We start from the raw sequence: 23,270 nt of genomic DNA, 5'->3' as shown, positions 1-23,270 counted from the left end.
ATCTCCAAAAACGCAAGCTGCCTCTCATTTGCCTCCTTATGGTAAAGAGTATTACTGAGTCTGTAAATGTGAAAATAAGTATTTAATAAATCTTTTTAAGCAGTGGGCCTGCCAGTAGGGGTTTGCAGTTGTGTTTTCTGCTACCCTCCCCTGAGCCTTCTACTCTGCCCCTGTGGTTTTCTGATCAGAAATCAATAGCTACCAAGTTTAGGGTCTTTAGAAACACACCAGACACCAGGGTGGATAAGGCTGTGCTTTATTACATGCATAATTACAAATCTGTGCTAAGTGAAAATGTATAAAGCAATGGCGACCTGGGTTTAAGCCACACAGAGAAAGGGCTTGGACAATCCATTAACCCTTCTGCCAATGTCCATTCCATTGCCTTTAACATGATTGTTTCCATTTCTTACAATTTGCATAGCACTTACTTGTCAACTTACTTTGAATTCATTGTCTCAGTTTATCCTCACAACAACCCTGTGAGGTAGGTAGGGCAATTAACACTATCCCCATTTTGCAGATGGGAACACTGAGGCACAGAGCGGTTAAGATCTCGAGGCTAGTTAGTAGAAGCATAGGGAATAGAAATCAGGTCTCCCAACTCCCTAGTCCACATCTTCCTTTTTAGACTATGTTGTTCTGCATGACTAGGGAGTAGAATAAAGCGAGCAGTGAGCCATAGCTCTGGTTCAGGCTATGCCTAGGAACAGGCGAGAATAAAGCTAAGAAAGCATGGCTAAGGGCTAGCAACACTCAGATAAACAACTGCTCTGGATAGCTCAGCACCAAACTTCCTGCGGAAACTTGGGCTCTGTTAGCTTTGGTTGAAGCTACTTTCTGGATGCCTAGTTACTGCTGATGTCTAGACATTAGCTTCAGCTGAACTTTCACCAACTCTCAGGCATTCAAATGTCGAGTCAGACAGGTTTTCTTTGGCTACTGCAGTTGGAGCCAGCCCTACAAAGAGCTTACTACAGAGAAATTCAAACAGTGGCCCATGGGCCGGAACCCAGCACCTCTGATCTTTCTGGCCTCATTGGCTCACTCAACAGGTGGTAGTTTTCCCATAGCCAGAAATGAATGGGCAGAGGTAAGAGCAGGAGGCTGGCCTTGGTCAAATGAAGAAGAGTCACCCACATGACATCACTGTCCCCTTTAGCTGACGTGACCAAGGTACTGACAGGGCCACCTCCTTTCTGGCCTATACCTGGTTAGCAGCATAGCTTCAAAAGACAGTTTAAGAGAACAAAGTATTAAACACATCATTTTAAAATCTTGAATGGAATAAATTCTTAATCATCACAAAGTCCCAAAGGACCAAATATATAATAAAAAGTAAATACATACTTATAAAAAAAAAGCTGAGTGCTAAAAAGCCAGGACAATGGGAGAGAAAGGAAGAAGAGGGGACAAAGTGAAATGGAGGAAGGAAAAGGAACACACTGGAGGACCATGTATTTTGAGGTACCCTTAATGTGATAGTGAGGCTGAACATTCCCCTCTCAGGCCACACCCTCTTCTCAATTTTGCCAGATGGCATTTCACTCACCAAATCTTAGACTGCCCCTGAATTCCAACAGATTTGGACTAGTAAGTAATATAGTTTAGCAGTAAATACTTCATATGTCTGCCTTGAGATGCTAAAGCCCTCATCACCCCCGACAAGTATCAATGGCTTTGGCCCTCACAGAGGAGCAAAGCCCTGTTGGTCCCATCAACTCAGACTTATCTTTCAGTTTCTGTTCTCAGAACAATCCTCTCCCTCCCACTAAGTCCACATTCAAAACAACATGCCTGTAATAAAAGAAAGAGAAATCTGAATTCAGGGCATGGTGGGGGGAGAGAAAGGGAATGAGACAGACAGCAAGGTGGGACGAGGCAGAGAGAGGAGAGGCAGAGATCTTTTTTTTTTTTAAACTCTCATATTTTTATATTATCACATGCTGTTTTTCTTCAAAAGGCCAAACTTTAGGCAAAGCATTCATTCAATGAGTGTGCACACAGAGGCTGAAGGCCCTTTGGCAGGAACTAAGAGGTAGGAATTTATGACTGTAAGACTGGGCTGGGTGACCTGATAGGTCCCATCCAAGAAATGCAACTCCACACGTCACATACTTTCTTTCTTGGGTGATTTGGCAAAATTAGACTACACCATGGAAAACCCAATTTTGTTCCCTACATCTATTCAAACCTTTACCCAGATCCAGATGTTTAGAAATGAGAATGTGGCCAGCAAACATTTGGGGAGTAACTTAAAGTTGCTAACACCCATTGGTCTCAGAAATTCTCTCCTTGGAGCAAGCAACTGAAATATGAAACAGAGCAGAGTCAGCGATCACTCCAGGACAACTACACTGATTGAACTTCAAATTGACACAGCTCCTGAGCTCTGATCTGAGGAACTCTCATTTTTTTTCCATATATAAGGATGTACGAGGAGGCAAAAATATAAATTTAAAAAATTTTGCTATCAAAATTCAAGACAATCTATCTAAATCTTATAGTTTAGGAAATGGCAACAGATGCCACATTTCTTCATGAGCAGATGTCTTGGGTCGGCCCTATCCATAAAACCAGACTGCCCTTGAGCGAAACACTGCTTTGAACCACTCATTTGCTTAGAAAGCCTGGCCTTTGAAGCATTGCTTGACTTTTTCTCCCCTTGAGGCACACGATCAAGCAGTTTATAAATGCCAGAACGTATGTCGTAGGGGTGTGGGATGGCTTTCCTTCCACCATCTTACACCATTCAAATATTTTCTTACCAGGGCTTTTTCCATGGCCATAACTTTTAGTTTCTTCTCCAAAGGGAACCCAGGCAATCCCAGAAGTGGCTAAAAAAAATCAAGGTTTGGCTGGGTGTGGTGGCTCACACCTATAATCCCAGCACTTTGGGAGGCCGAGATGGGTGGATCACGAGGTCAAGAGATCGAGACCATCCTGGCCAACATGGTGAAACCCCGTCTCTACTAAAAATACAAAAGTTAGCTGGGCATGGTGGTGTGCACCTGTAGTCCCACCTACTTGGGAGACTGAGGCAGGGGAATTGCTTGGACCCGGGAGGCAGAGGTTACAGTGAGCCGAGATTGTGCCACTGCACTCCTGCCTGGTGACAGAGCAAGACGACTCCTCAAAAAAAAAAAACAAAAAACAAGGTTTTAGGACACTTAAGTTCAGACCACATATTTAGACATCCATTTTTTTTTTTTTTAAAAAGGACTCAATATTCTACCTCCCACTTACTTTCTAAATTCCTAATTTTTCTCAGGGTTTTTAAGAACTCAATGTTCTATGCACCAACCAAAAGATGTTTTCCTGCTTCCTCTGAACTGATGGGTGGCTTGCATTTGGCTCTGATCCAGTGCAGGGGACCCAGTTCCTCACAAGACAGTGTGGTCAGTCATCAGTAAGTACTTTGGCAATATAAAATATGCTGGCTGTTTCAAGTTCTCACCATTGTCTTCGCTATCATTATTAAAAACTCAAGTTCAAAGATTGCACTGTTCATTATTTAAAAACAAAAAACAAAAAACAAGAGATAATGTGGGATAACAAGTGCATCTTCCTACTTATCACCTAACAAAATAAACGAAAATCAAGACTGAACCACAACAGGTGATTGAACTACTTAAAACATACAGCAGTGGTTAATTTCTATAATGGACTCTATTGCACGCTAAGTTTTTGAAAACATATTTGCCCCCCTCACACCTGAATATGTTCATAAGATCTTGGTTGTGAATTACTTCACGGTCTTAGATCTCACTAAACCCTGGTTACTTCATCATGTTCAAACAAAATTGAAGATCTGCTAAGAAATGTATAGTATGCTCTGCTCTTCCTGTAAAGGGTTTAGATTCAGCCTCTGGTGTCAAAACAATTCAACTGCTTTTCAGTTCAATCACAAATTAATCGTTTGCTTCACCAGCTGGCAAATTCAAAGTATCATCAATGTCAGCTTATCTACCAGAGGATATCTGTTCTGTGGATCTTACCACCTCTACTCAACAGCTGGGCTGAGCCAGGATGCTGTGGCCAGAGAAAGAGGAGAGCATTGGAATATGTTTCTAGCCAAACATCCAAGTAGAAATGATCTTTAAAGTTGCCATTATTTTGTATTATCAGTCCCCTGCTTTTTCCCTCCAATATAACGAATCATGCATTAACTGTTTCAGGTTCTTTAAATTCTTTATATTGAAGATTTGAAGATACAAAATATAGCAGTTTCACTTTTACAAATCTATAGACTCTCATTCCTTTTATGGCTGGATGGCTACCAGCTACTCTTACTTGGAAAATCCTAACTCCGTTGAAACACTAATTGGCATTCTTTTGTAAACCCTTCCCTTGTGTTAGGCAATTTTCTCATTTAATACCAAAATAGTCTCATCTCGACTCATTAATTTTTAAATCACAAACCATCTAGTCTTTTGCCATTGAGGTACGTGGCCATTTGATGCTACTGACAGTCCTCCCTATACTGGTTGTATTTGTTGCTTAAGCATGTCCAACTGTTAAAGTGGCAATGGCAGAAAGAACATTTTCCTTCCCCTCAAGACAAGAAACTTCAAATGTCAAGGTGCTGAGCTAGCAGTTGAGAGCTCTAGCCGCAATTAGCCAACCTTTGAGCCAAACCATAGGATTGGACATATAGTGGATACCATATACCATAGCTACTTCTAGCATACAAGCTACAAGAATTCCTGAGAAGCTGAGGTTAATGAATGAGATTGATCAGGAGTGAGGTATCAAAGGGATATTGTCATTCTCTGGAGGGCCAATCGGTGCTTAGCATCTACAAAGTATACCTTGGCACAGTGTTATCTGATTTCTTGAATTTATTCTCTGAAGTAGCACCTTAACACTGGCTCATCTGTCTAAAATCAAGAACAAAGCCTAGAAGAAACACAAAAGCAAACTTGAGACACCCTCCTTATCGCTACTGCACTATGAAATATGACCAAACCTTTCATTGTCATTAAATACCAGAAATAGTAACATTTTATGTTTTGCAAACTTTAGTGGGGAAGGACAACTAATAAGACAGGTATTGGACCAGAAATGTACAGATAAGAACTTTGATTTCTACACAATATACAGGGTAGTCAGCCAAATAGTCTCATATGAAGGAATCAGTGGCATGGAAAGGACAAAATATGTGGTTACTGAGCCATTACTATGATACAACATACCCCAGAAAGATTTTTTTCTTTTTCATTAAAATGCTAGAGTGATCTATTCACAAGGAGAAACTCTAGTGATTGCCTTGATTATTTTAAAGATAAAAATAAAATAACCCTTGGCTACTCAGTTCTGAGCAAAAAAAAGAATTTCAGATTTTGGAAAGACAAGAACTAGGGGTAAAAACGTCCTAGAATCAGGGATCAGCAACTCTTAAAAGGAGGTACACTGAAGTGTTTGGGGGTAGAAGGTTGGTGGGAATATGCAGAATGACCACTGATTCTGGGCTGGAAGGATGATGAGAAGTGCTAGGAACAGAGCTATAAAATGATCCAGGCTGAACTCTTACCCCGGCAGTGAAATCTCACTGCCGTAGGCATCCAGTGTGGAAATGGAGGCATGGCAGCAGCAACTGGGCCACATGGCAAAGAAAATGGCTGTGTGTCACCTCTAGTCCATGTGTATTAAGACTGCTGAGCCTTGGTTTACAATTCAGCCCTGGGAGTTTTTTTTTTTGTTTTTTTTGTTTTTTTTGTTTTTTGTAGTAGGAATGATTAACCAGGAGCAGCGCTCAATCCCAAACAGAGGATTTGGTACTAAGGAGTAAGAAGTGGAACAGAATGGAGGGGGAGTAATTGCACATAGGTAAAACTACAGAAAATGAAATAGTGGTTGGAATGATGATGGTGGCTCTGTAATTCCACCAAGTGTCCCCAGAGTGTGATTTTTTTTTAACTGCAATAAAGGTGGTATGAAATTGAGACAGGCACCTTTTCAATTGGATACAAGCACCTTTGGTGTCACCAGGCCTTGTCCATACCCCTGTGTCTTAGGATGGCTCTGCATTTTATTTAGAATTCTAAGGACTCTTGAGGGAGTCACAGCTGCCTATCCTGTTCCAACACCTTGAATATATTTGGAAGTATCCCAAGCCTAATTCATGCTCATGGGGACAACACACTCGCCTGTTACACATACTTATCGCTGGGAGGTGCAATGAGTGTCCAGTTATTTTAGTACTGGTGGTCTTTACAAAGGAATGCATGAGGATGCATATGCAGTTCTGAGTCTTCCCTGGTTTACCAGTATGCAGTCTAGACTTGGTTCCCTTTGCTGTTTTTACGTATTCCAGAAGCCTAAAGCACCATCATTCATGGAGGTGGCATCTGGGTAAGAGAATTAGTTAGGACCTCATAAACATGTGAAACTCCTAGTCATTGACTTTGCTTAGAAGTTTACTAATTATTCACTTCAAGGAAGCTGGAAGAAATCATTCCTTGCTACTAACAAATTCACGGCAAAGTCCTTGTCTACCAGCTAACAAATGCCACCTGGAAAATTACCCTTTTTGCAGACAAGGAGAAAGCTCTATAACTTATCTTTGTGCACTTCAAAAGAGTACCAGCAACAAGCAAGCTATAAAAGTCAATCTCTCTAAATTCATTTAGAAGAGATTAACCAAAGCAGCATTGTCTTATAATCAGAAATTAAAATTAACATAAACATACACACATAACAAACTAATAATGCTAAATATTGTAACAGGAATAAGGATAACATTTGAACTGAATCTTCACAGTCTAGAAAATACCATTACTCTTTTCCTTCTGGCTTTCCTTTCTCTGGTTTGAAAAGCAAAGCCCCTTAGTTTACACTTCGTCTTCCAGTACCAACAGTTAGATCCCAAAAGAGTGACTTTTTCGTCGGTTTCCTACAGGTTATAGGTCAGGATGGTTGGAATTTTTCTTGCATAGTTTTCAGTGATTGCATATTGGCTAACTACTTTTTAAGTTAAAAAAATCTTTTAAAAAACAAATATAATTAAACCATAGCAATCTTATTTATTCTTTCATGAAATCTGCCTAATGTAACATCACAGAAGCCTAACTGTAATTTCTCCTAAAGAGAAAATTAATTTCCAGAGATTATGTAGTGCAACTGGTTAACTTGTAGGAAAGAGACAACACACTAATGTGACTTCACCATCCAAATATGGAAAATGTGTTTTGGGTACCCAGTTAATAAAACATATCCATGGTCTGTAATGTCCTTCCCGCTTTACATCCAGAACTCTATGATTCTAGTTGAAGAGAATGGAATCAGGATCTTGGTTCGCCATCTGTGCTATATGCTTTAACACATCCTTTTTGGTAATGATTCCAAGCAATCGCCTAAAAGACAAACACAATACAACAAAACAAAAATAAATCTGTAGTTAAAATAGCATTCCCAAAGGTGATACTTGTCCTCCTCAGTCCTTTTCAACTTTGTCTTTGATCACTAGCTGCCCTTTCAGTATGAGATCACAGGAGTAGGACATGTGCCCCAGGCAAATAGGATGATGTGTTGCAAATAGGATGATGTGTGGGTTCCTAAATGTATGCAAGTGTTTCTACCTCTAGGTCTCAGACCCTGTGATTTCCTCTGGTTTAAACACTCTTCGCTACATATCTGAATCTTATCTACTGCAGCCCAGTTCAAACGCCCCTATTCCAGAGCACCTTCCCTGATTCCATGAGCCAGCAGGAACTCTGCCCTCCGCACAGCAACAGCATACACATTCTTTGCAGGCCTCCTCAGTGGCACTTGTCCTCTTTGCTATTGTACTATAACCACTGCTAGGTTCTTGCCTTCCTTAAAACACTGCATGCTCCTTGAGGGCACAGAAGGGTCTTATTCATTTTTGTGTCTCCCTGGAATCTAGTGGAGTACCTTCTTACATGGAGCAGGGATTCAGTAGATGTTGAATGAACCAGTTAGGGAAGTCTCCTTACTGATTTAAATCCTGCAAGGCATCTGTTACACCATTTAGAAATTTCAGAAGCGAAATTCTTATGTAATTGCTGGATTAACGTAGCATGTTTGGGGAAAAAAATCCATCCCTCTCCTCAACCTCCTTTATTTTCCAATAAAAATAGAAGGGTTCCCTTTACTGGATAAGAACTATCCCAGGAAGGAAAGAGCCATGGGCTTGGGAGTCAGAAGACTTGTGTTTAAAGCCTTTCTCTACTATTTACTAGCTGGGGAACTTTGTATAAATCTTACCTCACTGAAACTTGGTTTTCTCATCCTCAAGTAATAATAAGGAGATTGTAGGGAACAAACACCCAGCAAATATACTATTACCTGATGCTACTGTAATTTCAGTGCTGCCTATGCACAAAACACAGCTGTTTCCTTTGTCAGGGAGGAACTGGGTTATTTATAATACGCAACCAGCAGCTCACATCTCTCAAACACATGTTCTTTCCCAAACTCCCTTTACATTAATTATGATTTAAAAAAAACCTATCCACTTTCATCTCAGAGCTTCAAAAAGTCCTAAAAGTGCTACTAATATTCATTTAAACTGGGTTCTACTTCTTTCTACTTCTTTCTCTCTCTGCATTCTCTTTTCTCCCACAATCCAATTTGACTTCACTCAAGACTTCTTACCCGTTGTGTGTAACCAGGCACTGCCGCAGTCCCAGCTTTCGGAAAATATCCACTACGATCTCCATGGGTGTAAGGTCAGTCACAGTGAAGGGGCTGAGATCCAGGATGTTCCGAAGCTTTAGAGTGGGTGGAGTGTATGGTGGCAATGGAGGAGAATGCTCCGTGAAATAAATGATGGAAGTGCTAACAACCCCATCCTGTTTCTTTCGAGCATTTTCTATTCAAACAGAAGGAAAAAACAAATTGAAGACGGACGTGCTAGCGCTATCCTTCTGGCTCCTAACCAGTCCCCCCTTCCCTGTCTTCCCCCATTTCATGCATATTTATTGAGTTCCACAGTGGATTCCACTATCCCCTTTCTGAAATCCTTACCAATTGAAATAATGAGATCTCTTCGGAGGACAAAGCCCACAAGCCTTTGGGACTCCCGGGACACCACCACTGGGAAGCCACTGTAAGTGGTTTCACTGATTATGGTCTCTACATCTTCCACAGTCATACTGTCCTGAGTAAGGACAGTCAACAAAGGATCATTTCTCCGGGGTTTCATCACATCCATTGCCAGGGTCTTATGAGCAAACTCTTCTTTGGCTTCAAGAAAGGGGTATCCATTGAGACGGATGTGGGCATCATAGATGCCCTCCCGCCCAAGAGCATCTGCCACCCACTTGCTTGTCATGGCTGCAGCCATCAGAGGCACGATGTATTCTAAGCCACCAGTCAGTTCAAACATTATGACAACAAGAGAAACAGTCATCCGAGTCACCCCACCTGCAAAGAAATAGACACAGTCTACTCAGGTAGGCAAAATACAGGATTCTTACCATTATGGGCTTTTCCAGGAAAAGCTGACCTACCTGAAACAATGAGGTCTCACCTACAACTGTGCAGACCCCAGAGATTGCAAGAAAGCAAGGTCACAATGGACACGATTCAGAGTTGTCAAAATAACATCTACAAGAAGCCTTCTGTTTTTCTTTTTTCTCTCTCTTTCTTTTTTTGAGACGGGTTTTGTGCTCTGTCACCCAGACTAGAGTGCATTGGCATTATCACTACTAACTGCAACCTCCATCTCCCAGGCTTAAGTGATCCTCCCACCTCAACCTCCTGAGTAGCTGAGACTACAGGCACGTGCCACCACACCTAACTAACTTTTTATTTTTTCTCCAGTTGGGGTTTCACTATGTTGCCCAGGCTGGTCTCAAACTCCTAACCTCAAGTGATCCTCCCACCTCTGCCTCCTAAGTAGCTAGGATTATAGGTGTGAGCTACCATGCCCAGTCCAAGATGCCTTCTTGTTTCTTTGTTCTTTCATTTTTCTGTTGCTTCTTTTCCCTAATTAGAAAATACATGCCCATTGTGGAAAATCCAGAAAATATAAAAGAAAGTCATTATCTATTAGGTCACTGCTGATAAATAAGCAGAGTAAAAATTTTGAATGACTTTTTCAAGTTTTTTTCTGGCAAAAACATATGTTTTTAAGTGAGTGAACTCACATTATATGTTTAATTTTCTGCCATGTTTCCCCCTCTACTTTATGTTGGGAACATTTTGCATATTATTACAAATTTATATAACATCATATTTTAAGATGTTAAACATATTAACATTGCATCTTAAGATGTTAAACATATTAACATCACATTTAAAGGCTGCATTGTATAACATCATATGGATGTACCATAATTCATTTAACCAGTCCCTCAAGTGCAAATTTAGGTTGATTCTAATTTTTTGCTCTTATACTATGATACATATTCTTGTGCAGATATCTTTGTCCAAATTTCTGATTATTTCCCCAGTATGAGAGAGTAGAATTCTTTTTCTTTTTTATTATGATTTTTATTTTTATTTTTTTTAGTTTCCTCATTTGTATATCAGATGCTTTCTTAATGTGCTTGGAAAATGGCAAACCTAACTGGAAAGGGATGGGCATTTAAATTCTCCTACAGTCAATTGTGTTTAATAAACTCTTCTGTTGTATGTCACCTGGGTAGCAACTTGAAATTAATGCAAACACTACTCACCTAAGCAGGCTGCAGCCCCAACCATTGCATAAAGGCCGGGGGTGATGCAATCAGCTCCCTGACTACACCAGCTATTGAAGACGGTCCATTCCTGGTGGTAATAAGCCAGCTGTTCCATTCCTACTCCTAGAAGTCGACCTGCTATAGCACCAACAGCCATGCTAGGGATAAAGAGGCCAGAAGGGATCTGCAAAGAGAAAGCAATAGATGGTTAGTGAGAAATGATGTGATTGCTTGGCACATGGTAAGGGCTGGAGGACTGACCCTCTGCAAAGCAAACAGGCCAATGACAATTTAACTATGCACTATGCTAGCAAGTGGCTGTAAAGATTTGTGTAACACTACAGGGACTAGAGGTTCTCTGGGACGTGCAGGCAAGGACGACTGCAAAGAAGCTTACCCTGATTCGGGGTCCATCAGGCAAGAGCCTGAATTCTCCAGACCAACACAGAACTGGAGGCAGAAATTAGGCCTTTCCCAAAGAAAAAGGAAAACAGATGGAGTTTCTCATATATGCAGACATTTCCACCAATTTTGAATTCTTATCAACAATGACTACTCTTTATTGAGTACCTACCATGTTCTATGCTGGACGCTCTACATGCAAGATTCATGGGTTCTTTATAACCCCAGGAGGCAGGCATTATTATTCCCAAATGCCAAAGAACCTAAGGTTCAGAGAGGTTAAGTAACCCACCTAAGATCAAGATTTAGTAAAGACTGGTGCTGGGATTTAAATGGAATGCTCATAACCATGCTCATATATTGAATCTTAGCCCATTGCTCACACAAAAAGGATATAGCATATGAGGTTTCAATCTATTTTGTAACAGTATCAAGAAAGATTAAGCAACTAAAAATTTTTAATGAGATCATGACTATGGTTACATGATTAACCAAAAAAGGAAAGCTCATCTATCTCCCCACTCTTTTTCTTGACTCCTAGGACACTATAGTAAATTCTTAATATTCTGTACTGAGAGAGGGAAATGATGATAAGGATAACCAAAACAGCAGATTCTTTTAAAACAGCCTGTGTTTGATTTTGGAATGCATTTGAATCTGGTGTTCTGATGGTTTACAAATTCCCTTTAAGTGAAAGAATGCAGGCATGAGGTGAAAATTAACTCAAGAAGCACTGCAAAACTTCTCAGGGTCTCCATCCCTTCCCTGTATTGAGGGGATGGATGGCGTCATCTTAGAGATTACAGTAATGCCTACCTAAACTGAGTTGCTATCTCTTCTGGCTTGAATCTCCATTTCTCTAGAGAATAGAGGAAAATAACTTGGTAGTTAGGGTGCTAAAGAAAAGAAAGAAACAAACAAAAACCTAGAAAGGAGGAGGAAAATACCTTAACAAATTTTCTTTTCTGGCTTCTTCTGAAACATGGAAATGGTAACAGGTACCGAAAGTAAAACGTGCCAGCCTGATGTCCACTTTTGATAGCTTAAATATTAACTAAGGATCACCTGTGAAATGGATCCCACTTCTTGACAATTGAACATTGATACTGCTGTAAAAACTATATTTAGCTATATATTGGGTTGAACCACAGGAAATTGCCATTTTAGCAGTCAAAATGGTCGAATCCCAGCAACTTCCTTGGTTCAATCAATATTGTGCTTTATTGGTAAACTCTAAAGCCACCCATAAGGAGTAACACTGTGCTGGTCAGAGATCATTTTAATATGAAATGTACTGGGATAAATACTTCACCATCGTTTTTGAGGGGCAAAATATGTTTTCCACAGAAAAGGAGCAAACATTCTTCCTAAAATTTCATCACTGAGGCTGGCATTTGGACAACTCAAGGCTTGGACAATTTGAGATAGAGGTACAAGTGTCTAGCAAATTATGAGAATGTGTGGGGTAAAAGAGGCTTTGGGGGTGGGGGAATAATGTGAGGGGGATTTGAAAGCACCATACGAGCTATCAGGATTAGATGATACCTGGGCTCTGCCCTCCAAAACCCACAGCTACACATGCAGCCACTGAGTCCCAAAAGAATTCCTCACCTTCATGCCAAAGGTGAATATAGTAATGACAATTTTCAGTATGAGTGTTAAAGCCAGCTGCCACATTGCACTGTAGACTCCCACACCAGCCGGTCTGTCAGGCAGTTCACCCCCCTTGCTTGTGTTGAAACGGTTCTCATAATCACAGAGCTTGGAGGAGTCCAGAAGGCCACAGTCATTAAACAGCTCAGAAATGAGCTCACTTGTGCTCATCCGAGTGTATTCATTGGGGAAAGCCAGGATGGCAGTGATGGCTGTCACGACGAGTACCTCTATGACAGGATACTTGCCCAACTGGGTGGTCTTTCGCTTCCGACACCAGGCAATGTTTGTGCGGATAAACAGTGCTCCCCACAGACCACCAAATATGCCCAGCAGAATGAATGGCACGAGCTCAAAGAGATGCCACGGGGTGTGAAACTCCACATAAAATAGTACCAGGCGGCTGTTCCCAAATGGATTGATGGAGCGTAGAGTGAATGCTGCCACCAAGGCAGCAAAGAATGAACGCCACAATGTTTTGAGGGGAAAATAGTAGCTGACCTAGAAGAAAGAAGGTGACAAAGCAAACTCAGTCAATACGCAGAAACTATTTCAGGTGAAATGTTGTGCTGCAGGCATGAGAGTCAACTAATGGATGAAAACTGCCCACTGGATTTCTAGTCACATGGTAAAGCACCAAGTTGGGGAGAGCACTCAGGGACCGGGATATACACAGATATTGTACATTATGTACAAAATTATTGCGCTGCAATGTACAAAATTCCTGACACAAAAGCATGGACATGCTGTACAATGAAAAGTTGTTACCTCTTCAAGGCTGAATAATACTCCACCTATAGGTGCTCCAAAGGCTACAGATACACCAGCTGCTGCTGCAGCCGACAAGACCTACAATCCAAAACTCAGAATTAGTGACAGAATAATGCTGCTTTCCTCAATCACTCAATCACATTTTTAGAAGAAATGTTAGTAGTTACTGAACATTTAAAAATACCTTTAGATGCTCCATATCATCAAAAACAAAATTCAAACACTGTATGCTGAATTTTGAATACACATGCATAGTTCACATGCTTGACCAGGTAAGAGGACCTTTCCTTTGTAATTCATTTAGCCATGTGTTTTATTCTAAATTATGCGCCGCCCCCACCCCGCATCTCCCATACTCCCAATTCAGTAACTGCATTTGAATTTCTAGGCCTATTTGTTCACCATATAAATGATGTACTTACAGTGATGTATTTATTTATATAGAACTTTGTAAAGGAATGCTTTTTAAATGAGATGTTCAAGAAGGCTCTAATGACATAAAACTGAAGTCACAATTGGTTCACAGTTATTCAGCAGCTGCAAGTATTCATGCAATAGGTATTTAGAGTCTCCCGTACCCTGTGTCCTACTCCGTGCCCAATAACCTATGGACACAGAAATAGGGAGGTGACTAGATTTTTAAGAGAAGACTTAAGATATGGCAAGGAAAGGGACTAGGAGAGAGTGGGAGAGGAAGAAGGAGCCAAAGGGAAAAAGTGATAAAGAGAGAAAGAGAATAGTGATACTTAGAGACCTCCACCTCTGTGTAGGTGTGTGTGTACATGTAAAATGTACATGACAAACAGTAATAATGGCAAACAAACCAAAATTAATAGATGGACCAAGTCCTTTCATTGGATTCTGGTTGCTATGGACAGAGATGATTTGAAGAAGTAAATAAATATTTTAGAGAAAGTTGAACAAAATTACGAGTTTTGAAGAATAAAAAGGTCCTTGGCAAAATAAGCATATAGGATTATCTGGGAGAGTAGGATGGCTCAGGAAAATGATGGGGAGGAAGGAGTGGAATCTCTGGCACTAGCTGGAAGGGCTTTGAAATTCCTAGCTACAATGGCTTTCATTTAAGAAAAATGAGGACAGCCAACATGCAATTTGAGAAAGGGGATTTCAGTGACTATGTTTAGGATGAATTAAGAGACAGAAAGAATCGGGGTGGCTAGTTTGCTTTAATTTTATATTGTAGAGTGGAGTCTGTCTACACCCTTCTTTCTCAAGTCTGTTTTACTCTCAACCATCTGCCCACTTTGACAAGGCCATAAGACAAAAAAGAGTTGCCGCTGATGATGAAAGCAACAGGAAAAAATAACTGGAAAGTCTAAATAAGTGCTAGAAAGTAAATTTAAGATTCAAATACTAGCCGGTTGTGGTGGCTCATGCCTGTAATCCCAGCACTTTGGGAGGCTGAGGCAGGAGGATCACTTGAGCCCAGGAATTCAACACTAGCCTGGGCAACATGGCAAAACCCAGTCTCTACAAAAAAAATTCACAAAATCAGCTGGGTATAATGGCATATGCCTGTAGTCTTAGCTACTCGAGAGGCTGAGGTGGGAGAATTGCTCAAGCCCAGGTGATGGAGGTTGCAGTGAACTGAGATCACACTACTGCATTCTAGCCTGGCCAAAAGACTGAGACCCTGTCTCAAAAAAAAAAAAAAAAAAAAAAAAGATTCAAATACTGTCATGCACCACATAACAATGTTTCAGTCAATGATGGACCACATACAACATGGTGGCCCCATAAAATTATATATTTTTACTGTACTTTTTCTGTGTTTAGATGCACAAATATTTACCATTGTGTTACAATTGCTCAAAGTATTCAGTATAGTCACATGCTGTACATGTTTGTAGCCTAGGAGCCATAGGCTATATCATAAAGCCTAGGTGTGTAGCAGGCTAGACCATCTAAGTTTGTGTAAGTTCAATCTATAATGCTTGCACAGTGACGAAATCTCCTAACAATGCATTTTTCATAACGTATCCCTGTCATTGAGACATGACTGTATTCATATGAGTCTAGCTGGAGAAATATATGGCATCTGTACAGAGAAACAGCCAAATCAAGTTCCCCTCTTATTTTATTAGAAACTATTTGAACAAAAATGACAATTTTTAGAATGAAAGTCCCCAGCAATCTGTAGTTTCAAATTCACCTTCATCCATGCAAAACCAGCAACAATCACCACTTCATTCTTAACCATTATAATATTTTTTTAAAAAAATTTCAAACACAGAAAAGATGAAAGAATAGCACAAAGAATTCCTATATATCTTCATGTAGATTCTGTAATTGCTACCATTACTGCATTTGTTTTATGATTCTATTTTTTTCTGAAGAATTGGAATTTCACTCAGAAAAGTCAGTTGCACATATAAGGCTCATGTACCCTGAAATGCTTCAGTGCATGTAGGATATAAATATTTTTATGTCCTAAAAGCAAAGACAGTCTCTTCCATAATCACAGTTCAATGATCAAAATAGGAAATTTACACTAATAACTGTTATTTGATCTATAAATCTCATTCAAATTTCACAACTGTTCTAATAAAGCCCTTCTAGAAAAAAAATGTTTTCTCAACTCTTCTCTTCTGTTGAATGTCATTCTCATTTAACAACCTCACCAATTTAACACTACCTTTAAGTCCCTCTACCACATGACAGGTAGTTAAACAATCTACTCATATTTCCCCATCTTCTCTCCTGCTAGCTTTCCTCTCCTTTCTAACAGTGCTAGGACCTTTCTCCCTTGAACCAACAAAATTTATTCTATATCTGAAATCTCAATATCTTTGAGTTTCCTTCTAGGTCTTGTGGTTAATTTTTTTTTTTTTTTTTTTTTTTTTGGTTTTCATAAGAAATCATTAGGTTCCTGTTTTGTGAAAAATCCTTTTAAATGAAATGACCTTGGTCTTGACCCATTCCATATGTGACTTCTTTGTAATTCAAAGAAAATAAAGCAAGAGCCATTATTTTCTTAGGCCCTGAATTATAGCAAGAAAAAAGTAAACCAATGACTTGGAACTTTTTTTAAAAAAAAAGTCCTTCCTCCTCAAAACAGCATACATTAACAACTGCATAAACATGACAGCCACTACAGAGTTGCCGTGGCAGGACTAATGTAGCTGGGCTGAAACAAAAGGTAGAGAGAGGTCCAATACAGAGAGAAACTAATTCAAGTACAGTGTTAGATAGAAATAGAAAGCGAAAAAACTGACATCTGAAACATACACTGCACTTATATGTACTATTCCATAGCAATAAACAACTTCTTTTAAAATCTATTCTTTCTGTAACTTATTTTGTAAGAGAAGCAATATATACTTGAATAGAATTACATACAATAAAAAGTTAAAATCCTTACTTCTCCTTCACTACCCCTCACTCTCCCACTCACCATAGATAAACATTTTTAACAGTTTGGCGTAGGCCAGGCATGGTGTCTCATGCCTGTAATCCCAGCACTTTGGGAGACTGAGGCAGGAGGATTGCTTGAGCGCAGGAGTTCGAGACCAGCCTGGGCAACATAGTGAAACCCCGTCTCTACAAAAAATACAAAAATTAGCTGGGTTTGGTGGTGCATGCCTGTAGTTTCAGCTACTTGGGAGGCTGAGGTGGGAGGATCATCTGAACCAGGGAGGTCGAGGCTGCAGTGAGCCATGATCATGCCACTGCACTGCAGTCTGGATGACAGAGTGAGACCCTGTCTCAAAAAAAAAAAAAAAAAAGTAAAACCAGTTTGGGGTAAAACCACTTTCCAGACATCTTCTATCAATAAGTGCATGTACACTTTTAAAAAATATGAATTATATTATATACATTATTCAGAAACTGGCTTTTAAAATCTAATGGTGTTTCATAGCCAGAATTCCAAGTCAATATATATAAGGTTGTCTCATTTAATGGTTGCAAAGTATTCTACAGTATGAACAGAATAGTATTTATTAGATCAGTTCCCTATTGATGGACATTTTTGTTGCTTCAGTTTTTTACTATGTTGACAGACGCTGCACTATCCTTATACACCTTTGTGCACACACATGCTAGGATGTCTGTAGGATAAATTCCTATAAGTGGAATTGCTGGGTCAAAGGGTGTTTGCATTAACACTGGTAGAACCCTCAAATTCTCACCCCCTAAGATTGTATCATTTATGCTCACAACCAAAAAGAGACTATTAAGGCCATTCATTATTACCTCTCTGCGCTTGGCTTCATTCTTCCTGTATTTGTTGAAGCAGTGGCACAGGATGTTCCCACAGCAGCAAGCCACGTGCACTAGAGGGCCCTCTTTGCCCAGGCTCAAGCCAGACGACACTGCCAGCACCAAGGTGATGGTTTTGATAACCAGCGTCCACTTACCCAAATAGCCCCTAATAATGAAACCACTCAAGATAGTTTTTATCTGCAGGTTAAACACAGAAAGATTGAATATAGACTAAGGAAGTCAACAAGGCTAAGAAGCAAAAATCTGGACCTCATTATAGAAACTGCACCTTTTGAATAAGTGACATATAAATGCTTGACCTACAGTGATCCCTGTTTGGAAGGGAGCCCAGGAGCCCAAGAAAGCAAGAACTGTTCTTTAAGCTTTCATGTTCCCCCTCTTTTTAGGGGGAGGGGAGTGATAGTTGGGCAAGGGTGTATTGTAAGTATGAGAGTGTGCATATATGAAGGAGGAGCTGGAGAGGGAGGGATAGGTGTTTACCTCGTGTTACAACGTGGTAGCCCAAGAGGCATGTTTTGAGAGGACAAGGCTAATATCCCTGAAACAACCTTAAAGGTTAGGTATAGTCTTGATTCCCTGGCTTAAAAAAAAAATTGTGACTTATTACCTGGTCAGGAAACAGGGAAGGGCAAAGTCATCCTGGTAACCTAAGTCTCAGTGTCTTCAGTCACTGTCAAGCAATCTAAGCCAAAAGTAGTTAGAAACAGGGTTTTAACCATCCCATGTAGCCTAAATCATATTGTGGGAAAGGTGTCAAATGATTTTCTTTCTTTTGCCCTGAAAAAGCTGACAATAACACTGCTTTTTCAGGTCAGAATCTTGGGATATACTCTGGAAGCTTTTTGGATAGGGAACAGGGGAAGTTTTCCAGAGCCTGGCTCAACAGGAACCCTCAGGGGGCTAAGAATCAACTCCCTTTAATTTCCAGGTAGCCCAAGCTGAGAGGGACTTGTGGAAAGACCTAGGTCTTAGACGGCCTCAGGATCTGATCCTGTTTAACATTCATCAAATTGTGGTATGTGCTGGAATACATATTAAGAGATTTTAACCAAAAAGTATTCATATTGTAACCATTTATAAACCATTTGAAGAGACTCACCTCAGGGATTCCAGAGCCACAGGCATAAGGCGCAAACACCTTGACAAGAGATACGGCAAGGAAGGCAAATAGGAGAGCCCAGAGGACGTACATGAAATAATTGACTATGTAGGCAAAGGCTCCCTGGAACAGGGGGAAAAAGAAGCTTGTTTTAGCCTAGACAGCTTCAGTGAGACATGCAGCTCTTCTGAGTAATGTTTTTTCAGGAAAAAAAGTCCAAAAAAAAAAAAAAACACGAAGATTAAATTGTTCAAGACTTTTCTTTCTGAATTGTCAACTACTGAAACACTGTCAGGCCATTTACTACTGAAAATGAGATGCTTTGCTACACCCAAAGGAAATTTACCATGGATTCTAAGGATGAACAAGGAAAAGAGCAAACGGAAAACCATGAAACAAAATTCTCTTTCTACATGAGTGCTTTGATGGGTTTTGTAGTCAAATATATATGATTCCATGTCATTTTACCAAGAGTCTTAAGAGCACCCCCCACCCAGCTTTTTTGGAATGGCTGAACCTTGGCTTCACATCTGAAGTGAAGAGCGGATCTAAAGTTCCACTAAATTCACCTTTGGCTACCTACCTTGGTGTCAACTTCTCATAGTTTATATTAACAAAATTTTGGGTGTTTGGCTTTTTTCTTTGCTTTTTTTTATTGTATGTATTTAAAGTGTACAACATGATGTTTTATATATATACATATAGTGAAATTGTTACTACATGGAAATAAATTTACATGCATATCACCTTCCATAGTTACCTTTCTTTGTATGTGTGGTAAGAGCATCTAAAATCTACTCTTAGCAAATTTTTAGTATACAGCATTATTAACTCTACTGTACATTACCTCTCTAGACTTATTCAGCCTACCTCACTGCAAATTTGTACCCTTTGGTCCACTTCTTCCCATTTCCTCCTCCTCCATGCCCCAGGTAACCACCATTCTGCTCTCTGGTTCTGTTTACTCAACTTTCTTTTTCAGAGTCCACATATAACTACATCTTCAAGAAAATTTTGGTGCCACAGACTCAGGAACAACCATATAAGTAGAAAGTTTCGGACCCTGGCAGTACCAGATATAAATAAATAAAATGGAAACAACTATTTTTTAAAATGGAAAGAATATACTTTTTGAGACTATTCCCCTGTAATAAATGCAGCATGCCACAAAAGAAATCTAGCTTTGACCAGCAGGAAAGATTCATCCATATTAAAGGGCCTGCAAATAGTCATGTCTTACAAAAAAAGCAATTTTGATTAGGAAGTTATGCTTGCTGGTAGAAATATTAGGAATTGCAACTCACTCAACTTACATAAAATACAAAACCCAATGGACTTTTGACTTTTCAAAACACAAAACACTATTAAAGTAACGCACTGACCTAGACAAAGAGAACCAGAATGCTCAGGTTTTTTCTGAGTTGTAAATTTGACACAGGTTTTCCATTATCTTAGGCCCTCAGAGGAACACATGATTGCTATTTCTTTGCCTTTCCAATGTAGCTAAGGAGGAAGACTGCAGAGGTAGGAAACAAAGAGGGTAAGGGAGTGAAAGGAAAAGTAACTCAAACTGGCCAGAGGCAGAGACCAGGAGGCCAATTTCCTGGCATTTGGAGAAGGCTTTTTAAAACCTAGAGGAGGCCGAGACGGGCGGATCACGAGGTCAGGAGATCAAGACCATCCTGGCTAACATGGTGAAACCCCGCCTCTACTAAAAATACAAAAAAATTAGCTGGGCGTGGTAGCGGGTGCCTGTAGTCCCAGCTACTTGGGAGGCTGAGGCAGGAGAATGGCGTGAACCCGGGAGGCAGAGCTTGCAGTGAGCCGAGATCGCACCACTGCACTCTAGCCTGGGTGACAGAGTGAGACTCCGTCTCAAAAAAACAAACAAAAACAAAAACCTAGAGGACTCTTTCCCCAGGGAAGGATTTCGTTCATAAAAGGAAGAGCCAAAAAAATTTGTCACCAGAGCAAATCTCAAGCTCCAGTTTGAAAGTAACTGTTGGAACACTTACATACATACAGCTATAAAGGGGCAGCATGAGGCAGCCCTGCAGTGACAGAACAGTTCTAAATCTTGACTGTGGTGGTGGTTAAACAAATGTCCACATGGGATAAAATGGCAATGAACTACATGCATGCGCGCATACACACACACACACACAAATACATACATAAATCAACGTGTGTAAAACTGGTGAACTAAAGCCTGTGGATTGTACCTATGTCAATTTCCTGGTTTTGCTATGGTACTACATTTATGCAAGCTGTTGCCATTGAGGGAAGGAAGGCTGGGGGAAGGGTACTGAGGACCTCCTTGTACATTGTTTTGCAACTTCCTATGAATCTGTAATTACTTTTGTGTGTGTGTGTGTGTGACAGGATCTCACTCCATTGCCCAGGTTGGAGTGCAGTAGCACTATCATTGCTCACTACAGCCTGGATCTCCCAGGTTCCGGGAATCCTCCCACCTCACCTTCTGAGTAGCTGGGACTATAGGTGGTTGCTACCATGCCCAGTTTTTTTATTTTTAGACATAGGGGTCTCGCTATATTGCCCAGGCTAGCCTCAAACTCCTGGTCCCGAGGAATCCTCCCTCCTCAGCCTCCCAAAGTGCTGGGATTACAGGCATGAGGCACACCTCACTCAGTCCTTGGAGGAGAGGATTTTCTTTTTTTTTTTTTTGAGATAGAGTCTTGCTCTGTCACCCAGGCTGGAGTGCAGTGGTGCGATCACAGCTCACTGCAACCTCCGCCTCCCAGGTACAAGTGATTCTTCTGCCTCAGCCTCCTGAGTAGCTGGGATTACAGGCGCTCACCACCACGCCTGGCTACTTTATTTATATATATATATATATATATATATATATATATATATATATATATATGTGTGTGTGTGTGTGTGTGTGTGTGTGTGTATATATATGTGTGTGTATATGTGTGTGTGTATATATATGTGTGTGTATATATATGTGTGTATATATATGTATATATATGTGTGTATATATGTGTGTATATATGTGTGTATATATGTGTATATATGTGTGTATATATGTGTATATATGTGTATATATGTGTATATATGTGTGTATATATATGTGTATATATGTGTATATATATGTATATATGTGTATATATATGTGTGTATATATATATGTGTGTGTGTATATATATATATATTTTTTTTTTTTGGTAGAGATAGGGTTTCACCGTGTTGGCCAGGCTGGTCTCAAACTCTTGACCTCACGTGATCCACCCACTTCGGCCTCCCAAAGTGCTGGGATTACAGGCCACCGCGCCTGGCCGATTATGTTTAAAATAAAAGAATTCCCCCAAAAGCAAGGGAAATACACAAACACACACACACACACACACACACTCTCTCTCTCTCTTTCTGTCACCCACCCTAAGTTGTAGGACTTCTCAAACTTTTCTACCTAAGTTCTCCTAATCTAGGAGAGTAAACAAAGGCATCAGAGTATGGGACAGGGTACCCGGGAGCAGAGCTGAAAGATTTTTTTTTTTTCTTAACAAGTATGAAATTTTGCATTCAATTTTTAAATGATTATTTACACATAATTTTTGAAAAAAAATTCCAAATATTCAGGAAAAAGTAATGCTCTGGGAAGGCAAATAATGTTTGTCCTATAGTTTCACCTACCCTCTGGCACACTGACCTTAGGCTAGTTTGAGAAGCATGGACCTAAACTCTCTCAAACATACAGCATGTATCTATCCCTTTTATTGAACCCTTTACCTAAGCCAATATGCATAGTCATATATGTATATAAACACTCCTATTTCTATCTTTATTCTTTTTCTATCCTCCTTTTCCCTGGACTGTTTGTATTTGTGTATGTGTGTGCACATGTCACCTCAAATTGTTTGTAGACCGAGGAGGGTAATATAAATGTTTAAAAGTACAAACATACATCCTAGTCTTGTTTCCCTCACTAACAAAATAGACGAGTAGTGAACTAAGATGGTACCTCTCTTTGTTGGCGGAAGTCAGGGTGGAATTGGGAGTTGAGAGTTTTTTGCTTTGTGCGCTTTTGTTTTCAGTGGGAGAGATCAAACATAAAACTGAGTGGTAAAATAAAGGTAAGGACCTGAAAAATAAGCCAAGTTACCTTGGCATCAAAAAACATATGCTAGGCCAAGCACAGTGGCTCATGCCTGTAATCTCAGCATTTTGGAAGGCCAAGGCAGGAGGGTCACTTGAGCCAAAGAGTTCGAGACCAGCCTAGGCAACATAGTAAGACTCCATTTTTACAAAATAAATAAATAAATAAATTATCTAGGTGTGGTGGTGCACGCCTTTAGTCCCAGCTACTCCTGAGGAGGATTGGTGGTAGGATTGCTTGAGGCTAGGAGGTTGAGGCTGCAGTGGTGAGCTATGGTCATGTCACTGTACTCCAGCCTGGGTGACAGGGAAAGACCCTGTCTCAAGAA

At 40.2% G+C, this 23,270-nt stretch overlaps 1 protein-coding gene across 3 annotated transcripts in view; it reads right to left on the bottom strand.

Annotated features, from left to right (window-relative positions):
* Positions 1-240: 240 nt before the first annotated feature.
* CLCN5 (chloride voltage-gated channel 5) overlaps positions 241-23,270 on the bottom strand; it is a 168,793-nt gene continuing 145,763 nt past the window's right edge. For 2 of the 3 annotated variants that reach the window (XM_009234852.4, XM_054544100.2), the window contains exons 8-15: positions 18,820-18,942; positions 17,691-17,897; positions 13,473-13,553; positions 12,663-13,205; positions 10,647-10,833; positions 8,992-9,390; positions 8,620-8,836; positions 241-7,355 (exon numbers count right to left, since the gene is read on the bottom strand). In XM_009234852.4, coding sequence (XP_009233127.1) covers positions 7,265-7,355; positions 8,620-8,836; positions 8,992-9,390; positions 10,647-10,833; positions 12,663-13,205; positions 13,473-13,553; positions 17,691-17,897; positions 18,820-18,942 — 1,848 coding nt within the window. In that variant the 3' untranslated portion in view covers positions 241-7,264. 3 annotated transcript variants of the gene reach the window in all.

Source organism: Pongo abelii, chromosome X (assembly GCF_028885655.2).
Source record: "Pongo abelii isolate AG06213 chromosome X, NHGRI_mPonAbe1-v2.0_pri, whole genome shotgun sequence".
Taxonomy (NCBI): Eukaryota; Metazoa; Chordata; class Mammalia; order Primates; family Hominidae; genus Pongo; species Pongo abelii.
Note: the sequence above shows the minus strand (reverse complement) of the source record. Positions and strands in the feature narration are given on the sequence as shown.